At 36.5% G+C, this 20,450-nt stretch overlaps 1 protein-coding gene across 1 annotated transcript in view; it reads left to right on the top strand.

Annotated features, from left to right (window-relative positions):
- Positions 1–19,526, top strand: part of LOC149548240 (TMV resistance protein N-like) — a 33,525-nt gene extending 13,999 nt beyond the window's left edge. The window contains exons 2-7 of the mRNA XM_089794239.1: positions 13,286–13,344; positions 15,693–16,212; positions 16,312–17,401; positions 17,510–17,776; positions 17,876–18,997; positions 19,083–19,526. Of these exons, the coding sequence (XP_089650365.1) occupies positions 13,286–13,344; positions 15,693–16,212; positions 16,312–17,401; positions 17,510–17,776; positions 17,876–18,997; positions 19,083–19,526 (3,502 nt within the window). The remainder of the gene's footprint in view (positions 1–13,285; positions 13,345–15,692; positions 16,213–16,311; positions 17,402–17,509; positions 17,777–17,875; positions 18,998–19,082) is intronic.
- The last annotated feature ends 924 nt before the right edge of the window (positions 19,527–20,450 follow it).

The raw sequence follows: 20,450 nt of genomic DNA, 5'->3' as shown, positions 1-20,450 counted from the left end.
TGCAATGACATTGGCTGCCAACAAAGTCTTCATCATGAAGAAGTTATATAAAATAAAGATGAAGGAAGGATGGATTATTTCCAATCACCTCAATGAGCTCAACACTCCTATCAACCAAGAAAATTTGGTGGGAATGATGCAAGATGATGAGAAAAAAGTTGTTCTCTTATTATGTTCACTACCTAGCAGCTGGGATGGAGTTGTAACAATGATTAGCATTTTAATTTCAGCCAAAATCAAATTGATTTTTGATGATGTAGCTTTCACTCTTTTGAGTGAAGCTATGAGAAGAAGAAATTAAGAGACTTCTTCCAGTGATGCTCTCACCATGGTCATCACTGAGACAAGGGGAAAAATCCATCATAGAGATAACAATCACAATCAAAGGAGATCTAAATCTGCAAATACATTAAGGTCAAGAGGTAGAAATGGAGAATGTTAGTTTTATGGTAAGTTTGGCTACTCAAAGCAAAATTGTTGAACTTACAAGAAGGTACAAGAGAAGGTGAGAAATAGTGAAGCTAATACAACTTGAAAAGAATGAAATTATTTTAATGCTTTCAACAAGTGACACAAAATCAAATTCTTGGGTGATAGGTTCTAGTGCCTCTTTTCATGTTGTCTCTTGTACAGATTGCTTCACAAATTATCATGAAGGGAAATTGGGACAAGTATTTCTTGGAGACAATAAGTCTTGTGAGATAGTTGGTAAATATGGCATTATGTTGCAGTTGGAAGGAGGTCAATGGTCACTAAAGGATGTTTTTCATGTTCCCAAGTTGAGGCAAAACTTGATTTCTATTGGTCATCTTTTTGTAGAAGGATATCATCCCTTTTTTCATCCAAATTCTTGGAAATTCACTAAAGTTTCCATGATTATTGCAAAGGGTAATCAAGTTGGTAGTTTATATCTCTTTGAAAGACCTACTAAAGTAGGTTCTACCATGACTGTGGTGGACAATGATGTGGCACTTTGGTATCAAAGGCTAGGCCACATGAGTAAGAATGGACTTGAGGTAATGCTCAAAAGGAATCAACTATCGGATCTCCATTCAAAAAATTTGGAATTTTGTGAACATTGTCTCTATGGCAAGAAAAATTGGGTCAACTTCTTGAATGATGGGCATGAATTGAACACTAGACCATTAGAACTAGTGCACTCGAATAATGAAGGTAAGTTTTGGTTATTGGAGTTTGATACCTATTGTGTAGATAATAGTATTTGAAGGGTGAAAGTCTCCCTACACCCCTCAAGAAAATGGGGCAATAGAAAGGCTCAATAGAACCATTCTTGAGAAAGGACGGTGTATGCTTTCAAATGTTGGCCTAGGCAAAGAATTGTGGACCATAGCTTGTACTACAACTGTGTATCTAATTAATCAGAGTCCTTCATCACGATTGGATTTTGGAATCCTAGAAGAGGAATGGTAGGGAAGAAGAATTTCATACTCTCATCTTCAAGTCTTGAATTTTCAAGCCTTTTTTCATGTGCCTAAGGAGAAGAGAAGTAAAATGGATCCCAAATCACAACCTTGCATTTTTATTGGGTATGGAGAAGATTAGTTTGGCTTCAGACTTCATAGCTTAACTCATAAGAAAATAATCAGAAGAAGAGATGTAATATTTAATGAGAAAATATTTCCTCATTCCAAGGACGAGACCTCTATCAAAGAATACACCCCTCTATTTAATTTTAGAGTTCAAGTAATGGCCAAGCCTATTATTTATACTATGTTTAAGATAATGCTTAGAATTAGGACTTTGATTAGAGACACATTTAGTGTTTCATATATTTGTAGCATGTACATTGTAATTATTTTCACTTATATTTTCCACATCTATTTAAAAAAATAATAATGCTACACAATTTAGAAAGCCATGTATAACAAAATGATTGGACTTAGGATTTGTACAATAGCTATGCTTAGAATTAGGATTTGAGTTACATATATGTCTAGTGTTTTATATATTTGTGACATGACCATTGTAATAAACTTGTTAAGATTAGGATTTATACCATGCTTAGAATCAAGATTCGGGTTATAGATAAATTTAGTGTTTCATACATTTGTGACATGTACATTGTAATTATTTTTTGACATATTTTCCACATCCATTTAAAGAAACTTTTTAATACCACACAATAAATAAATCCATTTATATTACAATTAAAAAGTAGAAAAAAATATTTTACAAATAGCATAAATATATTTTTATTTGTCAAACTTACATAAATCAAAGATGAAAGACATGTTCCACTATAACTATTTTTAATAACTAAGAATTATCAAAGCTCAAACAAGAATTGAGTATATGGTTAACACTTCTCAATAATGATGTCATGACATATTCTTCAATGATGAGGTTAGTATTACAACCTTTATTTGCACAATGATATACTTTCATTATTGAAGGAAACATTACTACTTTAAGAGATGTCTCACAAACTACTTTTGCAACATCTTCCATTTTTGGTGTTTCCAGTTCTTGAGGATCATCAATCGTTAAGGTCATGTGTTCAATATTTTTAACAATATTTTTGGAGTACTCTATGTAACTAATTTTGCACATTTGCCAATATCAATTTCCAAAAAACCATTCAATTTTACAGAATTGTTTGGACTTCCAACAACCGTTTCTAATTTATTTTATTGGATGTCCATAGTTTGAATTCTTTGCTACAATTTAAAAATGAAAAAAGATTAGTATTTCAAAATTATGTAATACTATAACTCGTGAGAAAATAAGAATTGAAATGAATAACATTTAGTAATAGCATACAATAACAAAATAAAATAAAATTATAAGGAAATGATGTTCCATAGATAAATTTCAACTTTATATTTATTAGATTAGAATAGTCATTTTTAATCTCGTCCATTTTATATTTGAAACAAAAAATATATAATATCATTCTAATTTTTATTTTTGTACAAGTAATAAATATATTATTATATGAAATATACCTTAACTTAAATAATCTTAAAATATACAAATGTTTACCTTTCAAATAAGTAACTTCAACAAACAAGGTGTTTGAATTACCAAACTAATTGAATTACCGCCAAACATTTGGATCAAAAGAAAATTATCATGGTATTGTTAATTATTCAGAGAAATACAAACAACAAAAGTGTATTGACAATATTTATTACATAATAATTTTCAAGGATTAATCTCTTATCTTCTTATTTTCTTGTATAAACTTTTTTTCCTTTCTTCATTTTTTCATACTATTATATGTGAAGGGAGGCATAATTATATCCCTTGCAAAAAACTAACACACGATATTGCCACAAATGTGAGACCACTTATTTCAATCATACCTATATCAATAGTAGCTTTATGTAGTGTTGGCCCTTCTGACTTGTCTATGGTTGAAGCCCAAGTCAATCTGAATGCAATTTGTTTTGAGCCACCCCTACCAATTCTCTTTTAACAATATAACATCCTTTCATTCTCTCATCCTTACTATCACTAAAATTAACTTTCATCAGTGAAAGATAGGTCTCAACTATAAACACCAAATCTATATTTATTTATACTGAAATTATGATGCAATGGTCACTAGTTGGCTATACCATCCACTTCAAATTTTGATGAAGCTGAGGAGATATAAATTTTAAGATACAGTATCTCACAACTAGTAACACTGTATAGGAATGTGAGCATCTAATGGAGGAGCAATAACCAACCATTGTCCAATATTAGCCTTCTCATCAAAAATTATCTTTCTAAGACATAATTCCTTTGAACTGTTTTTAATATTTATCCTAATTAGGAAGTGATGAGAATTTTTAGATAATTAGTCACCAAGTAATAATAGAAATCTATTCTAGATTTAATGGATTGGGAGGTTATATATATAGTAAGTCTGCAAGCGGAAAAGATAGGTTGAGCATGTGTGGGAGGAAAATAAATTATTTAGTGAAGTTTCAAGCTATTTCATTCATTTTCCTAGATGTAGATTATTTTCTTTTAACTTGAGTCTCTATGCATAACTTCTTCTAATTTGAAGTCTCTGTCGTGCACCAAATGTGGTATTAGAGCCTGTAGATCACAGGGGAGGATCACCCATAAAAGAATGTCTGAATGGTGAAGGTTAGAAGTCAAAGTCTCCCCATGAAAGCATTGAGTTCTATTGTGTTACTTCCAACATTGAAATACAATGACTCTTGTTGTGTGAGATTGTGCGAAGTTGCAGAGAATAGACCAAGGGAGAAAATCTACTGCCTATTGTTATGAATAACAAGTTGTTGGCTTTTTGTTTTTTTTTCCTTGTTTGTTGTATTAAGGCTTCATGTCTTATTTTGTTTTGTTTTTGGGTGCTGATGCACAATTCTTCATGGGCTTTCTTAGCTTATTCTATCTGATACTATGTAAAAGGTTTATGGGCCTTCAAAACCCATTTTTACTTAATCAAAACAAGTTGGAGGTCTGAGAAAAAAATCCATGTTTTTTTTTTCGTTGGGGAGAGCACTGTTAAGAGGAAATTGTTACATATTTGTCTATTATAGAGGAAATTGTTGTTGTGGTGGAGGAAATTGAATCTACGGTGAGGAGAAATTTGGAGTTGTTCAAAATAAATCTCACTTAAGTTTGTAAAAAGAAAAGAAAAAATTAGTGTTCAAACCTGGCAAAAATACATACCATTTTCCAGATTTTGTTCAGGAGAAGACTTTCTTTGCCAAGAGATGGCACCCAGAGTTTGAGGATGAGGAAATGGAAGAGGTCCAAGAAGGTAAGTTGCCAATGTAGAAATTCTAGAAGGGATGAGACACATGGAGGAACAATTGGAATCTATGGAACTTGCACAAAGAAGAGGAGCTAACATAGGGGATGTCAGTGATGAAGAGGCACAACCTCAAAGAGAAGAAGAAGAAGAGGAAGGAGTTGAAACAAGAATTGTTAGAGAAATTATGAGAGTTGGTTCCAAGACGAGGATGGAAGTGCCTATGTATGAAGGCAACCTAGATGCTGAGGAGCTGATCGATTGGATTAGTGCAATGAACAACTATTTTGAATATGAAAATGTTTCTAATGACAAGAAAGTGAAATTTATGGTAACCTGATTGAAGCGTCATGTATCCCTCTAGTAGGATGGAGTACAAGATGAAAGGATGCAACAAGAAAAGGCCAAGATCAATAGTTGGGATAGAATGATAGAAAAACTAAATGGTAAATTCTTGCCCAAAGATTACCAGCTTAATCTTTTTAAGAAATTACAAAATCTTAGACAAAATGACATGTCAATTCAAAGTTACACAGAAGAATTTTATAGTTTGAATAATAGAGCTGGTCATATTGAAGATGATGCAGAAAAAGTGGCTAGATATCTCAATGGGTTGAAGTATAATATTCGAGATGAAATTAACCTCTCTTTTCCTAGAGCAGTAGAGGAAGCATACCAATATGCTCTTAAAGTAGAAGAGAAGTTATCCAGGAAATAGACACAAAGCTCAAGAGGTAAGAGTCAAAGTTTGAGAAGAAGGAGATCACAAGGAGGCCGAGGACAATGGAAAGCACAAAATGAAGAAGCTAACAAGTAGCTCACATCATCAAGAACAACCATATCAATCTAATTATTCTTTGAGAGGAATGCCTTATTCAAGAGGTAGAGGTAGTGGATTTTTTGGAAAATGTTTTATATGTAACAAATATGGACATGGATCTTATGAGTGTCCAAAAAATCCTACCATGAGTCAAAGGAGTGCACACAATGTCTAAGGTGAAGAGGAGGAATATGTACAAGAATCGACCACTTTTAATGATGAACCTAAAGTGGGTGAATCGCTCTTGGTGAAAAGGGTGTTATTGAAACCGAGCAAGGAGGTGATAGAACCACCTCAAAGGAAAAAAAATTGTTCAGAACAATATGAAAAAGTGGAGGAAAATGTTGTAAGGTTATCATAGATAGCGAGAGTACATACAATCTAGTTTCAACATAGATGGTGGATAAACTAGGCTTGAAAAAGGTAACTCATCCTAAGTATCATGGTTGCAAAAAGGGCATAAATTTTTGGTTAATGAGTAGTGTAAAGTGGTATTTACAAATAAGAATCTATAAATATCAAATAGTGTGTGATGTTATGCCCATGGATCTATGCCACATTTTTCTTGGAAGACCTTGGCAATATGACAGAAAGACTATGCATGATGGGTGAGACAATCCCTACACTTTTGAGAAAGATGGGAAGAAACACATTCTTACACCCTTAAAGGAGGAAAATATTTCTACTAAACCAAGTTCTAGAGTGATGCTAATGGGTGGTAAGCAATTTCTACACCAAATTAAGAAGGAAAAGGTAAACTTTGTTTTGATAGGAAAGCTTAAAAGTGAAGTTACTAGTACAAAGATAATTGATTTTCTTGAAGAAATTCAAGATATGTTGGAAGAGTATAAATACACAGTAGTGGATGATCTTCCTATTGGGTGGGTGCAAGAAGTTGAAACCCACTTTTGGCTAAAAAGTGGAAGTGTTTTTCCTATTTTTCAAATTTCTTGTTACTTAATGTCCAAATTTGAGGCATATCAAAATTGAATCTTAGAAAACTTCACTAATAGAAAATGTAGTGCTCGGAGTCTAGTTTTCAAATATGTAATTTTATGGAATACCCACATGGTATAAATGTCAAAAACCACTTTTTCAAATTTCTTTTTTTTGGATCATACCACACGTGTACGACTAGAACAAAAAAATGAAAATTTGAAATTCCTTTTGGGAAAAGGTACCTAACACACCAAATATTGATGAGAATATTTTATCTTGTTTTTTTATTGAATTTTTTTTTCATAAAAAATTATTTGACCATAAAGTGGATTTTGAAAACCTTTTAGTGTAACCATTATTTGATGAAAACTTCATCTTCAAAAAAAAAAGCCTCAATTTTTTCTTCAAATATTAAAGTGTGTTCTATGTAGATTGGTGACATATGATTCATTTTTTAATAAACATAAAATCAAAAAAGTTATTAAAATTTTAGTTAACCATACTATTTGAAGTTTAGCTACCAATTTGACTTGATAAATATTGTAAAACTATTTAAATAAGTTATATTACTATAAAATTTACATTTTTAGAAACTAGACAAAGAGTACTATAATGGGATTTTGTTTAGTCAAAAAAATCATTTGGGTAGTCCTCCAAAAAATTATGGCAAAGAAAAAATTTCATGTTCCTATTTTCTGGAACAAGCACAGACTTGATCCTACCAATACTATCCCAAGCCAAAACACAATGCAACCCATGGAATGTGAAATTCGAATTTTAAGAAATGGGTACCTGTTTCTAGCAACAATGTTTTTTCCTCAAGGACTTTCGTGGTTTTGGTACTCAACTTTTTGCAATTGCTTTAATGATTCCCCTCAATTAAGGAGCATTAGCCATCATATAGACTTGATTCAAAGAGCAACTCTTCCAAATCAAACTTCTTATAGGATGACACCAAGGGAGAATGAAGAAATAAAGAAATAGGTGCAAGAACTATTGGAGAAAGGATTGATAAGAGAATGTTTAAGCCCTTGTGCTATTCCAACCATTTAGAGCCCTAAGGAGGATGGGAATTGGAGAATGTGCACACATTCTAGAGCAATCAAAAAAATAACCATTAGGTATAGGTTTCCTTTGACAAGGATTGATGATTTATTGGATTGTTTAAGTGGGGCTACATATTTCTCTAAAATAGACTTGAAAAGTGGCTACCATCATATTAGAATAAGGGAAGGTGATGAGTGGAAGACGACCTTCAAGACAAACCATGGTCTCTACGAATGGCTAGTTTGTCATTTGGCTTATCTAACACTCCAAGCACTTTCATGTGCCTTATGAATGGGGTGCTTAAATATTTCATGGGTAATTTTGTAGTCATAGTTTACTTGGATGACATTTGAAGCGTTTAAGGATGATATTAAATAAAATGCATGAGGAAAAGCTACTAATTAGTCTCAAAAAGTATTTTTCTTGAAGACAAAATTTGTTTACCTAGGACTTGTCATCTCACAAGGACTAAAGATGGACAAGGACAAGATAAAGGTAATCATTGAATGACCTACTCCTAAGAACATCTACAAGGTAAGAAGTTTTCATGGGTTGGCTAGTTTCTATAGAAAATTCATAAGAAATTTTACTGGAATTCGTACTCCAATAGTGGATAACATTAAGGGAGATAAAATGACATTTTATTGTATAGAAGCGGCTGATAAGAGCTTTCATATGCTTAAAAGGAAAATTGTAGAGGAACCTATCTTGTCTTTACCCGATTTTACTAAATATTTTCAAGTTGAATGTGATGTCAGTGGGACTGCTATAGGTGTTGTCCTTAGTCAAGATGAAAAGCCTATTGCTTACTTTAGTGAATGGCTTAATGATGTAAAGAAAAGATATTCAATAGATGATTAAGAGTTCTATTCCATAGTATAAGCATTAAAGAAATGGAGGCATTATCTCATGCCTAAGGAATTTGTTTTGTTTACAAACAATCATGCTTTGCAATTTATCAATAGTCAACATAAGTTGAACCAAAGACATGTCAAATGCGTTGCATTTTTGAAAAGTTTACTTTTGTCATAAAACACGAGTGGTATATGTAATAAAGTGGTGAATTCATTGAGTAGGAGAAGTTTGATCTTATAAGAATCTCAAGTAAGTATATTGTGATTTGATGACTTGAAAGATATGTACAAAGAAGATAGGGACTTCAAAGAAGCATATGAAGCTTGTTTAAATCCCCTGAATAGTGATAGAAGTCCTTTGATGGAATACATGATAGAGGAGGGTCTACTACTCAGAGGCAACCAACTTTGCATTCCAAGAAGTTCCATGAGAGAGAATCTATTGAAGGAGAAACACAATGGAAGCTTAGCAACGCATTTTGGACAAAACAAGACACTAGCTCAATTAAATTTGTATTATTATTGGCCAAGTATGGGAAATGATGTTAAGAGGTTTTGTGGAGAGATGTAAAGTATGCCATTATGCCAAAGGAAGCAACCAAAATATGGGTTTGTGTCAACCACTACCAATCCCAAATAGGCCATGGGATTCAATCAGTATGGACTTTGTACTTGGTCTACCAAGAACGCATGAAGGACATGATTCAATATTTGTAGTAGTTGATAGGTTTTCTAAAATGGCTCATTTCATTCCATGTACAAAAACAAGTGATGCTACTAATATTGCAAAAAAAAATCAAGGAGAGAGATAGACTACATGAACTTCTTAGGAGTATCGTTTCTAATTGAGATACTAAATTTGTGGGACACTTTTGGAGGACTCTATGGAAGAAATTGGGCGCTACTTTGAGTTTTAGCTCAGCTTACCATCCCCAAATTGATGGTCAAACAAAAGTGGTCAATAGAAGCCTTGGAAATAACTTGTAAACTTAGTGAGTATACATCCAAAACAATGGGACTTAGTGCTCGTACAAGCTGAGTTTACATATAATGAGTCTCCTAACAGAACTACAGGTATGAGCCCTTTTCAAATCATGTATAGGATACATCATAGAGGAGTGTATGAGTTAAGGAATTTGGGTCCAATGGAGATGAGAAGTGTTGATGGGGAAGATTTTGCTAGTGAAATCCAAGATTTGCATGAACAAATAAAAAGTAAACTCGACGAAGAGTACCATTAAGTACAAACAGAGAGCTGATGTGAAAAGCCCATGAATAAGCCTTTTTTGCCTTGAGAGTCTAATGCAGGAACAATAACCAACCATTGTCTAAGATTAGCCTTCTTGTCAAACATTAGCTTTCTAAGAGATAATTCCTCTATTTCATTTAATTTCCTTGCTGTAGATTATTTTCTTTTAAGTTTCTGTGCATAACTTCTTCTAATTTGAAGTCTCCGTTGTGCACCATGTGAAAAATCAAACTATTGCAGTCACTGATTATTAATCTCCTATCACAAATGATTATTAAACTGCTGAAAATAAATTCCCAGCTAATATCGAAAAATAACACAACTGCAACTTCACTTAAAATACGGAAAGAAATGCGCAACAGAATCAACACAATATTTTCGGACAAATTGTCCCTGGAAAAACCCCTAAGGGAAAACCAGTTCTACAGATGAGAAATTATATTAAACTTCAGCAAATCAAGAGATACAAAATTCCTTGCCTCACACTGGCAGAACTCCGACAACCTCCTAATTTCTCCCGCTGATATTTCTCACTGCTATCCCTGCGCTAACACTGCGCCCTTGCTAACACTGCAAGACTGTTTGCTAACACTGCAAACTGCTTCACAAAAGCTTCTCTCTTGTGCCCTTGCTAACACTGCAAAACTGTTTGCTAACACTGCAAACTGCTTCTCCAAAAGCTTCCTGCCTTCTTCAAATCCAAATGACCCAATGACCCCTTTCTATACTACACCTGTTGGTAAACCAACGACCGAGATTAAATCAAACCAACGGCTAAGATTAAGACAACTCAACAGCCAATAATAGAATTGGTTGCAAGGTGTCCAAAAGGGAATCTCTAAAATTAGTAAATAATAACCATTTACTAATTTTTGGCAAGTGGACAAACAGCTATCCAAACCACCCATAAATACAACCGCTATTCATAGATAAGGACGAACAGCTGTCCAAGCTACCCATAAATAGTGCTGCTATTTCCGGGTCAGAAATAACAGCTGTCCAACTAACAATAATTAACACTCCCTCTTAGCGAGGAAGCTGTTCTGCATGACACCCATCTTATCTCTGAAGAAGATAAATTTGGCCTTTCCCAAAGCCTTCGTCAGAATGTCTACTACCTGCTCATCTGTAGGTATGTATTGTAGTCGAACAACTTTCTTCAATCTGCACACGTGGGTCTCTTTGCTGTGTGCTACAAAGCCTTCTGGTTGTTCTATGTATACCTCCTCCTTCAACTCACCATTGAGGAATGCTGTCTTGACATCCATTTGATGGATCTGCCATCCCATCTGTGCTGCAAGTGAGATTACAGCTCGTATAGAAGTATACCTGGCAACTGGAGCAAATGTCTCCTCATAGTCTATTCCCTCCTTCTGAGAGAACCCCTTTGCCACGAACCTAGCCTTGTATTTCTCGATGCTACCATCTGCACCATGCTTTATCTTATAGATCCAGCGTGATCCAACTACAGCCCTATCTGTTGGTCTAGGTACTACCTCCCACACATCATTCTGTATTATTGAAGAATATTCCTCAACCATAGCATCTCGCCATACCTGATGTTCTGCAACTTCCTGATAGCTAGAAGGCCCACTATCTACCAACTGACTAACTAATGCCACATAGTCATTGAACTTGGCTGGTTGTCTTTGCTGTCTAGTACTCTTCCTAGGAGCTCCCACAAACTCTTGAGTATCCCTTTGTGTATCTGGAATCACATGGTTCCTGCTGCCAACTGTAGAGGATGAAATGTCAACCTCTAAATCTTCCAAATGCATTTCCTGTTGCACCTGTTGCTTCATACTCTGTGAATCTTCACTAATTGAGTCTACACTCGTACTGGTAACTGTACTTGAGCTTTGATGCCCTTGACTTGGTCTTGGAGCTTCTGTTGGCTGCTCACTCTGATCATCTGCTGGCAAATCTCTGGATCTCTTGAATGCCTTGTCCTCCAAGAACTTGACATCCCGTCTGACAATAACTCTTTTAGTCCCCGGAATGAAAACCCTGTATGCCTTTGAGGTCTCACTGTACCCAAAAAAGTACCCCCTCTCTGCAGTCTGATCTAACTTTGTACGTGTATCTCCAGGAATATGACAATATGCCAAACTCCCGAATATCCTGAAGTGACTAACATCTGGCTTCTTCCCTGTGAAAGCCTCCTCTGGTGTCATCTTCCCTAACACCTTGTGTGGAACTCTATTCTGAATGTAGACTGTTGTATTACACGCCTCTGCCCATAAGTAACGGGGCATGTCCTGGTCATGTAGCATAGCTCTTGCTGCCTCCGATATAGAACGGTTCTTCCTCTCAGCAACTCCATTCTGCTGTGGATTGTAAGGAACAATCCATTCTCTCTTGATTCCTTCTCTGATGCAAAACTCCTGGAAGACATTTCCTTTGTACTCGCCTCCATTGTCTGACCGAAAAATCTTTATCTTCTTTCCTGTTGAGTTCTCCACAAGAGCCTTGAACTCTTGGAATCGACTGAAAACCTCATCTTTAGTCTTCAAGAAGTATATCCAGGTCTTTCTAGAGAAGTCATCAATAAAAGTAACATAGTACTCATATCTTCTGAGAGATTTCGTTGACATTGGTCCACAAACATCTGAATGTACTAGATCAAGAACACCGTTAGATCTGGTGTCACTCCTTGGAAAAGATGCTTTCGCAAACTTCCCCAACACACATCCCTTACATACATCATCATGCTCTGTGCTCACCTCTGGAACACCTGTCACGGTCTCACGAAGCAATCTAAGTGCTCCATGATGAATATGGCCCAACCTTCTATGCCATAGCTCTCCAAGATCTCTAGGATTATTGTTGCTCATAAGTGCCTTAGGAGTATCAAACTGCAATCTATAAAGGCGATCACTCCTAACTCCAATAGTTATGGGTGATTTCCAATCCTTGTGCTTAATCAACACATGTGTCCCTCTAAAGAGTACATTATACCCCCTATCCTGAAGAACAGATACAGAAATCAAATTCATACCTAAGCTCGACACATATAACACATCATGAAGAGGAATTATCTTTCCATTCTCCCTCTGAAACTGAACAGTCCTTTTCCCAACAGGGTTGAGTTTGGACAAGTTTCCCATAGAAATCTGGATGTTGGTGTCCTCCTCCTTGTAACTGGAGAAGTACTCTCTAACTCCTGTCATATGAAATGACGCCCCACTATCTATATACCAAACACACTGTGAGGTTGAGCTAACCATACAAGCTATGAGTGCAAACTCATCTTCCATTCTGCTGGAGAGTTCTTCTGCACTTGCTAAAGCTGCCCCCTGCTTCTTACCCTTTTTCCTCTCTGGGCAATCACTGACATAGTGGCCAAACTTGTGACATCCAAAGCACTTAACCTTAGAAAGGTCCTTCTTCTTCTTTTCACTTTGTGAATTTGATCCTTTGCTAGATCCCTTCTTTGCTTTGCCTTTACCCGCTAGGGCAACGTTCTCTTATTTCACCTCATTTTTCTGACTCTTGTTGGCCCCATTGACAAGACTTAGTCTAAACTCCTCCTGAGTGAAATCAGTCCATAGTCGATCCCAACTCGGTAAAGTATCTCGTCCACTGACAACTTGAACAAAGACACTCCATTGTTTAGTAAACCCATTTAGGGCTATTCTCACTAGCTCATCATCACTAGGGCTATCTCCAACAGCTGCTAACTCATCCTTGACAAGTCTGAGCCTGGTGAGGTAACTTGTGACATCTTCTCCCTGATTCATCCGGGTATTCTTTAGCTTCTCTCTGAGAATCAACTTCCTGTTAGTGGTAGCATTCTGGTACAGATTTAGAATGGCGTCCCACATCTTCTTTGCTGTATCTAGCTCCGAGATATGTGGAACAATATGATCCTTGACACCATCAAGGATAATCCTCCTCGCTTTGGCATCGTCCTTCCTATATGCTGCAAGCTGTGTTGCATCCGTTGGTACAGGTACACCACTGGTAGCATAATCCTTGATACCATTCTCTTCCAACAATAAAGAAATTCTGGCCTTCCAGACACCAAAATTTGAGGCACCATCCAATCTATCCTGATCTCTCAAACCAGCTGAAGCCATCTCAAGGGTTTAAAGCAATAATAAATCTAAAGAGATCAAAATTTTTTTCCTAGGGCAAAACTCTTCTACCCTTAACAATGCTCTGATACCATGTGAAAAATCAAACTATTGCAGTCACTGATTATTAATCTCCTATCACAAATGATTATTAAACTGCTGAAAATAAATTCCCAGCTAATATCGAAAAATAACACAACTGCAACTTCACTTAAAATACGGAAAGAAATGCGCAACAGAATCAACACAATATTTTCGGACAAATTGTCCCTGGAAAAACCCCTAAGGGAAAACCAGTTCTACAGATGAGAAATTATATTAAACTTCAGCAAATCAAGAGATACAAAATTCCTTGCCTCACACTGGCAGACCTCCGACAACCTCCTAATTTCTCCCGCTGATATTTCTCACTGCTATCCCTGCGCTAACACTGCGCCCTTGCTAACACTGCAAGACTGTTTGCTAACACTGCAAACTGCTTCACAAAAGCTTCTCTCTTGTGCCCTTGCTAACACTGCAAAACTGTTTGCTAACACTGCAAATTGCTTCTCCAAAAGCTTCCTGCCTTCTTCAAATCCAAATGACCCAATGACCCCTTTCTATACTACACCTGTTGGTAAACCAACGACCGAGATTAAATCAAACCAACGGTTGAGATTAAGACAACTCAACAGCCAATAATAGAATTGGTTGCAAGGTGTCCAAAAGGGAATCTCTAAAATTAGTAAATATTAACCATTTACTAATTTTTGGCAAGTGGACAAACAGCTGTCCAAACCACCCATAAATACAACCGCTATTCATAGATAAGGACGAACAGCTGTCCAAGCTACCCATAAATAGTGCTGCTATTTCCGGGTCAGAAATAACAGCTGTCCAACTAACAATAATTAACACACCAGCATCTCTATCAGACAAAGTATAAGGTCAATGGATAATTTGTCCGCACCACCATTGAAAATTATAGTTAAAAAATGTCATCACACACAATGTGGTAAGGTGCCCATGTTTTTCAACCAATGCACATCCAGTGCTGCTAAAAAACTTTAGGGAGAGATTTAGTAATGTTGTTTCGTGTTCTCTTGATATTGTTTGTGCATACAGCTAGTTAAAAGAATTTTGAAAGAGTTTTCCGAATCTGGTTTCCTTTAAACGTAATACTGTTTGAACGTTAATTAAATAATTAAACAAGACTGCTGGCTGAAATTATTTCGTTGTAGGAGGATATATTGTAAACAGCTGGCTTCCAAGTTTTTCCCATATGAGTGATGATTTCCTTGTCCTATTTCATCTGTTGTCCCTCGACTCCCATGGGAAGAAATCACAGAAAGCCTCAATATCCACGATATAATGACGGTTTCATCGAGGTCAATTTTTAATTAAAAACTTATTAGACTATAATAATGTTCCTCAAAATCACCTGTAATATGTCCATCTGGGATGAACTTTGGAAACTCCCTCCACTGTGCCGTTTTTTGCTTCTGCCTTTCATCATCATCATCGTCACTGTTATCATTATCATTATTATTAGCATTATCATTGTCATTTCTTGTTTTGTAATGAACTCAAGAAAGAATTTATTTTGCGGAGGCAAAAGTATGACACTAGAGTATTGAATTTCTAACACTGTTATATTAGCCACGAGAATCATTGAAGTGATATTTAAATAGAACAAAATGGTCAATACATTGATATCTCATCCCATGCTGACCGTGAAAACCCACTACATTTGGAATATCGATCAAGACGGTTCTACCTAGGTAATCAATGATTGGACGTTTCATTCGGATACGTTGAACACTGTTGCTACAATACTTGGCTTCTGAGCTTTCAAGACAATGCCTCGCGCGGATGGTAATTCATCACAGGCATTTTTTGTGCGTTTGCTTTGTGGTTGATTTGATTTATTCTTTATGATTTATGAAACTGTCAGACTTTTCTTTTAATCTTGATACATTTTGTATAATGGAATATGCTTTCGAGGAGATTGTGCCATCATCGATATTTTCTGCATCTTCCTCCTCACGCCCTCCTCGCCCTTGTCATGCTTCTTTCGAAGTATTCATTAATCATTACGGAGAGGATGTAAAATATAGCCTCGCCAATAACATCCACCATGAACTTAATGCTTTGGGCCTCTCTGTATTTCTTGATGTCTATTCCCTCGAACTGGGTGATGTCATTCCAGCACATATCGAAGAAGCCATGCGCTCTGCCTCAATTCATATTGCCATTTTTTCTCCCAGCTATGCCAAATCCCCTTGGTGTTTGGCAGAGCTATCTTTCATGCTCAAGACGGACAAGAGAATTATTCCAGTCTTCTATCATGTTGACCCTTGTGATCTGCGCTGGGTAGCTCAAGGAAAAGGAATATATGCTCCTGCATTTTCCCGATATGAAGAGCTGCGAAGATACTCCTCCAAAAAGGTTGAAGAGTGGAAGACAGCAATGGAGAAAATTTCATTTCTCAAGGGCTTTGTCGTCAAGAATAATAAGTAAGTAGCAGACCTTATCTTTTAAATGTACTATTTCAATTACCATTGAATTGTCGTGCTTGTTCATTATCTGTATTATTAAATGTTGCACATGTTTAGAGACGAGGCGATGCTGTTGAAGTATATTGTAAATATGGTATCTAAGCTACTGGGAAAGACACCATTGCTGGTAGCTCAAAAACCTGTTGGATTGGATGATGCAGTCGAAGACTTTGAAAGAAAAACAGTTGGATCTTCCCAGGATCATCATGAGAACGATACGCATGTTGTGGGGATCGTAGGAATGGGTGGAGTGGGTAAAACGACGCTGGCAAAGGAACTCTATAACAGAAAATCCTTGTCTTTCCAGAGATGCAGTATCGTATTTGCAGTGCGAGATGCTGCAACCAGAAATGTTTTGCATGAGAAGCAGAAGAAGCTTCTGAAGGACATTCATGGAGTCAAAGACTTGGATTTCAATGACATAGAAGAAGGTAAATCTATTCTGGTAAATCGGTTGAGATATGTTCGTGCGCTCATCATCTTGGATGATGTCGATCATAAGACCCAACTTGATGCTTTGTTACCAAGTAAGGACTGCCTTGGATCAGGCAGTCTTGTCATCGTCACAACTCGTGACTTGAATGTCCTTGCAAGGTGGGGTGCCACTGTATACAGAATGGAGGGACTGAATGAATTGTGTGCCAGGGAGCTTTTCTGTTGGCATGCGTTTTCACAGTGCCGCCCACAAGAGGGATTCGAAGGTATTGTTGAAAAGTTTTTGAAAATTTGCAACGGATTGCCTTTGTCGCTCGAGATCTTTGGCGGACTTGTTTTCGGCAAGCCGAGGAATTACTGGGAATCTCAGCTTAATAAGATCTCGAGAATCTTGCCGGAGGATATCACAGGGAGGTTGAGTCTCAGCTACAATGCACTTGACGAAGAAGAGAAAGAAATGTTCATAGATGTGGCTTGTTTCTTTTATGGAGAGCACAGAGATCACGCAATTCAAGTATGGGATGGATCGGGGTGGAGCGGCTTGCAAGGATTGGATACACTTGTTAACAAGTGTCTGGTTAATGTGGACGAGGATGATAAACTAACAATGCATGACCACCTGCTGGATTTGGGAAGGGACTTTGCAAGTAGGCGTTCATCTTACCGTGTATTCCTTCCAGGGAATACAATCAACATAGAGAAAGAAGCTAGGGTGAGTTCCACCCTGACAATTTATCATTTTGTTCAATACCATGTTTGTATGAGTACCTGCTGGTCCACGCATTACATTTTACATTTGTACACTTGGATTTCCATTCAGGAGAGGCCTATCCGAGGCATATTTGCTGATGGATTAGAATATACTGAGGAGCCATTGCGTCGCAAAATGTTCGCTTATCTCCTTTTCACTGGCAGGGGAGAAAATTTCATCAAAGATATCACAAACCCATCAGATGGCCCCGTATGGCTTTATGTGCTCAAGTTTAACAAGAGAAGCATTCCCTCGTGGCTTTCACTCAGAAGCCTGAGATATGTGGCGTTGGGAAATGCTGTGAACTTAAGAGATTTATGGCCTAATACAGATAATGTAAGTATTGTCTTCACAGATAGTAACGAAATTAAGCTTCCGATTTTGCCTTTTTTCTGCATTGGTTTCTGTATTGACGAACGCTGTCACTGCATGCAGCCTCCAGTGCATCTAAAATCCTTGTTCATAACACATGGTCTTAAATTACAAAGGATCCCAACTTCAATCGGACGTCTGAAGGAATTGAAAAGTGTTAAACTGAATGGTTGTAAAGCACTGGAGAATCTGCCAGAAGAGTTTTGTTCTCTCTCATCTCTGGAATGGCTGGATGTAGGCGGCTGTGAGATGATGACTTCATTACCTAGCCGTTTCGGAGATCTGTCAAATCTGCGATTTGTAATTTTGAGAAGTAATAGTAGGCTGCAGAGTTTGCCGGTTTCTTTTAAGCAGCTAAGACACCTTCAACATCTAGATTTAGATCACTGTGAACAACTCAGATTTAAATTAGATATGCTGGAAAACATGAAAAAGCTGGAGTATTTGAACTTTAACTATTGCCGTAAGCTGGTACAATTGCCAAATCAAATCATAGATCAAGCGTGTTTGAGGGTGCTCACAGTTGTTGATACAGGGATATGGGAGATTCCCGCTAGCATTGGTCAACTTCAGAAATTGGAAACACTGGAGATAGGAAGTGAGTTTATGAAGAGCGCACCAGCCTCTATTGTGTATCTGTCCAGCTTGAGTAAACTCGGTATATACGGTGACTTGTTAAGTACATTAAGCTTCCTTCCCTCTCTTGAAAATTTCTCCTGTCAAACTCAACTAAAGCTTCATTTTCCCAACTTCCTGGAGCGTTTAAATATGCTCAAGAGGATAGACATACATTCGACAAGTTTGTCAAAGATATCACTATCTCAAGTCTCCTGTCCCTGCCTTGAAACTCTACTGCTATATCACAATCGTGATCTAACCTGTATTGAGAGATTGCCAACATCGCTTCAAGTTATAGAAGTGATGAAATGTACAAGTCTGAAGAATATAGAAGGCGTTAGTGGTCTAAAAAACCTTATTTCACTTTGCATACGTAATTGTCCCTATTTAGATGAGCCCTCGAGTTTTCTAAATCTACCTTCCATAAAAAACATAACAATAAGTAATTGTGACAAATTTCTTGAACAGCTCAGAGCGTGGAGATGGATAAAGATGGATACATTGAAAACTTTGGAGGTAGCAGCAAACAAAACATCAGCTCTTCAGCGCTGGATTCAAGACACAAAGGTAATACAGAGTCCAGAATGAAAACTGCTTCAATTATTCTCGCATACTTAATTTTGTTGACTGAAGTAATATTTGTTTTGGGCAGAATTTGGCACAGCAGACATGCATAGTTGGAAGGGCAGGGAGTAGCGTGGAGGCAGCGATGGAGTCTGTTTCCTTCCCCAACCTCACCGTGATGAAAGGGAGAGGAGGGTTGCTAGAAGGCGGGATTAGGCATTCTTCGGATTATGCGGCTATAGTATGCCTCCTTGTAAATGTATTTCAAGTCAATTATATGGACCATCCATTCCTACCATTCCGTGAGCATACAGAATTCAAATTTGAACTGACAAGCGGTAAATGGATGTTTGTATGTGTTTTAAGAAGAGGTTGTAACCTCAGGGATACTCTTGATGATATACTACATAGAAGAAGTAAGGTAAAGAATGGAGAGGAAGTTGTGGGAAACGAAGAGAGAGTAATGGTAATGGTGGGAGAAGAGGAGGGAGTATTGCAAGCACTTACATATATGTGGACTTTGTTTAAGTGATATAGTTATTCTTTTAAGTTAGAGTGCTTATTTTAAGTCAAATTATTAGTATTTCTTGATAGGCAATATACTATTGTAACGAGTTTTATTAATGAGTTTTATTAAAATGAATTTTATTAATGAATCATTATTAGTTGAGAGGCTCTTCAATCTCATAAGAGACCCTCCCAATCCATGCAACGATATTTCAATGTAATTTATAGAAAAATAAAATACTAAACAAATTTTGATACTGTTTTTCTACCATGTGTGATTGGTTGTGTAACCGTTCCAAATTGTTCTCTTTTAAAACATATCTTCTCTTTCCGAGTCTTGAGCTTTCTGATTTGTGATCTCCTTCATTGCTAGGTAAATCCTTTTATTTCTGTATGTTTTTTTTCCTGAGTATAGAAGCATACAAAATTCAATATGATTTGAAGCCTTGTAAGAAATTAGGAGTTGGAGCTTGAGGATTTTGGCATGCACTTGGATAACAATTTTCTATCAAACCACTTGTTATATATGAACCAGTAAATAGTAAATGATTGCTTTTGTATTTGTCGGATAGGAAAAATGAATCTATTAAACAAGCACCTTATTATATATAGTTGTCATAACCATTTCAGTTCTAGATTGCGTTATGAATGTATCTAAACTAGCTTATATATACCTCTATATATATTACGCAGAGAGTAATCGTTCTCGAGGCGCCTATTTTTATTTAATCCCAAAGTTATTCTAATCGAAGTTGGGATTAATGAAAATAAAAATAGGCGCCTCGAGAACGATTACTCTCGGCGTAATATATATAGAGGTATATATAAGCTAGTGGCAGTCACGGCGCAATAGGAAAAATATTTACTTTTTATTTTTTATTTTGATAAGGTTTCTATAAAATTGTTAATTAATTTTTAATTAGAGTTGTATGAAGTTACTATAAAATTG

This window comes from Cupressus sempervirens, chromosome 7 (genome assembly GCF_028749045.1).
Source record: "Cupressus sempervirens isolate cs-2001-9-10 chromosome 7, ASM2874904v1, whole genome shotgun sequence".
NCBI lineage: Eukaryota > Viridiplantae > Streptophyta > Pinopsida > Cupressales > Cupressaceae > Cupressus > Cupressus sempervirens.
Note: the sequence above shows the minus strand (reverse complement) of the source record. Positions and strands in the feature narration are given on the sequence as shown.